The sequence below is a fragment of the Colobus angolensis genome, unplaced genomic scaffold (genome assembly GCF_000951035.1).
Source record: "Colobus angolensis palliatus isolate OR3802 unplaced genomic scaffold, Cang.pa_1.0 Scaffold510, whole genome shotgun sequence".
NCBI lineage: Eukaryota > Metazoa > Chordata > Mammalia > Primates > Cercopithecidae > Colobus > Colobus angolensis.
Window position 1 is genome coordinate 166,420 of NW_012118600.1, and position 2,590 is coordinate 169,009.

Genomic DNA, 2,590 nt, shown 5'->3' on the forward strand with positions numbered 1-2,590 from the left:
GCACCTGGCCAGCAGCCCCATCTTCAACTTGAAGCCAATATTGTGTTCCTGCAAATATTTCTATAGAATAATTCCTCAATTTGTGAGATGTACTTGTGTGTGGGCTGTGCCTTCCCGTCAGAGGTACTTTGCACTTGACCAGCATTTTCTTGCTTTCAGATTGTTGGTGTGGATCAAAAGATAAGGAGGCACCATCTAAACAGAGCATTTCTAGACAAAGAGAGTCTCAGAACACGACTCCTACGGCAGCTGTTTCTCCTAAGAAGGCTCACCCCTGTGAAATGTGTGGCCTCATGTTGGGGGATGATTTGCACTTTGCTGACCACCAGGAAACTCATCAGAAGCAGAAGCTGAACAGGAGTAGGGCATGTGGAAAAAACTTGGATGACATTGCAAACCTTAATCAGCACCAGAAGCAGCATATTGGAGAGAAATTCTGCAGAAAGAATGTCAGAGAAGCATCGTTTGTAAAGAAACATAAGCTCAGGGTGTCACAGGAGCCATTTGTCTTCCGTGAGTTTGGGGAGGACATTGTACCCAGTTCAGGATTATGCCAACAAGAAGCGTCTCATCCTGTAGAGAAAACAGACAGTGAAACTAAGCATGGCCCACCCTTTCAGGAGGGAAAAACTAATTCCGGGTGTGGAAAACGCACAAAAGCCTTCAGCACCAAACACTCAGTTATTCCACACCAGAAACTTTTCACTAGAGATGGATGTTATGTGTGCAGTGATTGTGGAAAATCCTTTAGCAGATATGTCAGCTTCAGTAAACATCAGCGAGATCACACTGGAAAAGGACCTTATGAGTGTGGAGAGTGTGGGAAATCTTATAGTCAAAAGAGCAGCCTCATTCTACATCAGCGAGGTCACACTGGAGAGACAGCTTATCCCTGTGGGGAGCGTGAGAAATCTTTTAGTCAGAAGGGCAGGCTTATTAACCATCAGCATGTTCACACCGGAGAAGGACCTTATGAGTGTGGAGAATGTAGGAAGTCTTTTGGTCAAAAGGGTAAATTCATTCAACATCAGCGAGGTCACACTGGAGAGACAGCTTATCACTGTGGGGAATGTGGGAAATCTTTTCGTCAGAAGTTCTGCTTTATTAACCATCAGCGTGTTCACACTGGAGAAAGGCCTTACAAGTGTGGAGAATGCGGGAAATCTTTTGGTCAAAAGGGCAACCTCGTTCAACATCAGCGAGGTCACACTGGAGAAAGGCCTTATGAGTGCAAGGAGTGTGGAAAATTATTTAGGTACAGATCCCACCTCACTGAACACCAGAGACTTCACACTGGGGAAAGACCTTACAGTTGTAGGGAATGTGGGAAATTATTTAACAGGAAGTATCATCTTCTTGTTCATGAGAGAATTCACACTGGAGAAAGACCGTATGAGTGTGAGGTATGTGGGAAATTATTTGGCAATAAGAACAGCGTGACTATACATCAGAGGATTCACACTGGAGAAAGGCCATATGAATGCAGTGAATGTGGGAAATCATTTCTTTCCAGCTCTGCGCTTCATGTTCATAAAAGAGTTCATTCTGGACAAAAGCCTTATAAGTGCAGCGAATGTGGAAAATCCTTTGCTGAATGTTCCAGTCTCATTAAACACAGGAGAATTCACACTGGAGAAAGGCCTTATGAATGCACCAAATGTGGAAAAAGATTTCAGCGAAGCTCTACCCTCCTTCATCATCAGAGTTCACACAGGAGAAAGGCCTTGTGAGTGCAGTGGTGGGAAATCCTTCACTGAAATGTCCAGTCTCATTAAACACAGGAGAGTTCATACTGGAGAAAGGCCTTATGAGTGCTGTCAATGTGGAAAACTAGAATATCTGCTCTCCTTGGTCTTAAGAGACTTTGCGTTGAGACCATCTCATTTTGTCACCCAGGCTGGAGTGTGGTGGCGCAATCTTGGCTCGCTGCAACTTGGGCCTCCTGGGTTCGTGAGATCTCCTACTTCAGCCTCCCGAGGAGCTGGGATTACGGGTACACACCACCACGCAAGGCTAATTTTTGTATTTTTAGTGGAGACAGGGTTTTACCATGTTAGCCAGGCTGGTCTCGAACTCCTGACCTCAAGTGATCCACCCACCTTGGCCTCCCAAAGTGCTGAGATTACAGGCATGAGCCTCTGCACCCGACCTTCATTCTTTTTGTATTGCTTGGAATATGACATGCTGAACCAGGCATGGTGGCTCATGCTTGTAAACCTGATGCTTTGGGAGAATGAGGTGGTTCACTCGAGGCCAGGAGTTAAGAGATCAGCCTGGGCAACATAGCCAGACCTTCTCTACAGAAAGAAAAAGGAATCACATGCTATGAAAACTTAACTGTATATCATATATCTGTTGAAGTATATTTCAGTTGCTGCTTGTTTTTTCTGTTATAAATGCAACTGCTACATTTGAATGCAGTTGTTTATATAAGTATCCTTCACTATGTTAATACAGTGGTGTGCAGTGCCTGAGTCACATGATAGATTAAAGTACAACTCTTTTGTGAGACAGACTCACTGCATCACCCAGGCTGGAGTTCAGTGGCATGATTTTGGCTCACTGCAACTTCTGCCTTCCAAGTTCAAGT

At 44.6% G+C, this 2,590-nt stretch overlaps 1 protein-coding gene across 3 annotated transcripts in view; it reads left to right on the top strand.

The window, feature by feature from the left end:
• Nucleotides 1-2,216, top strand: part of LOC105524972 (zinc finger protein 587) — a 17,479-nt gene extending 15,263 nt beyond the window's left edge. For 2 of the 3 annotated variants that reach the window (XM_011960456.1, XM_011960455.1), the window contains one exon: nucleotides 160-2,216. In XM_011960456.1, the coding sequence (XP_011815846.1) occupies nucleotides 282-1,730 (1,449 nt within the window). In that variant the 5' untranslated portion in view covers nucleotides 160-281 and the 3' untranslated portion in view covers nucleotides 1,731-2,216. The remainder of the gene's footprint in view (nucleotides 1-159) is intronic. The other variant, XM_011960454.1, reaches the window with a different exon arrangement.
• The last annotated feature ends 374 nt before the right edge of the window (nucleotides 2,217-2,590 follow it).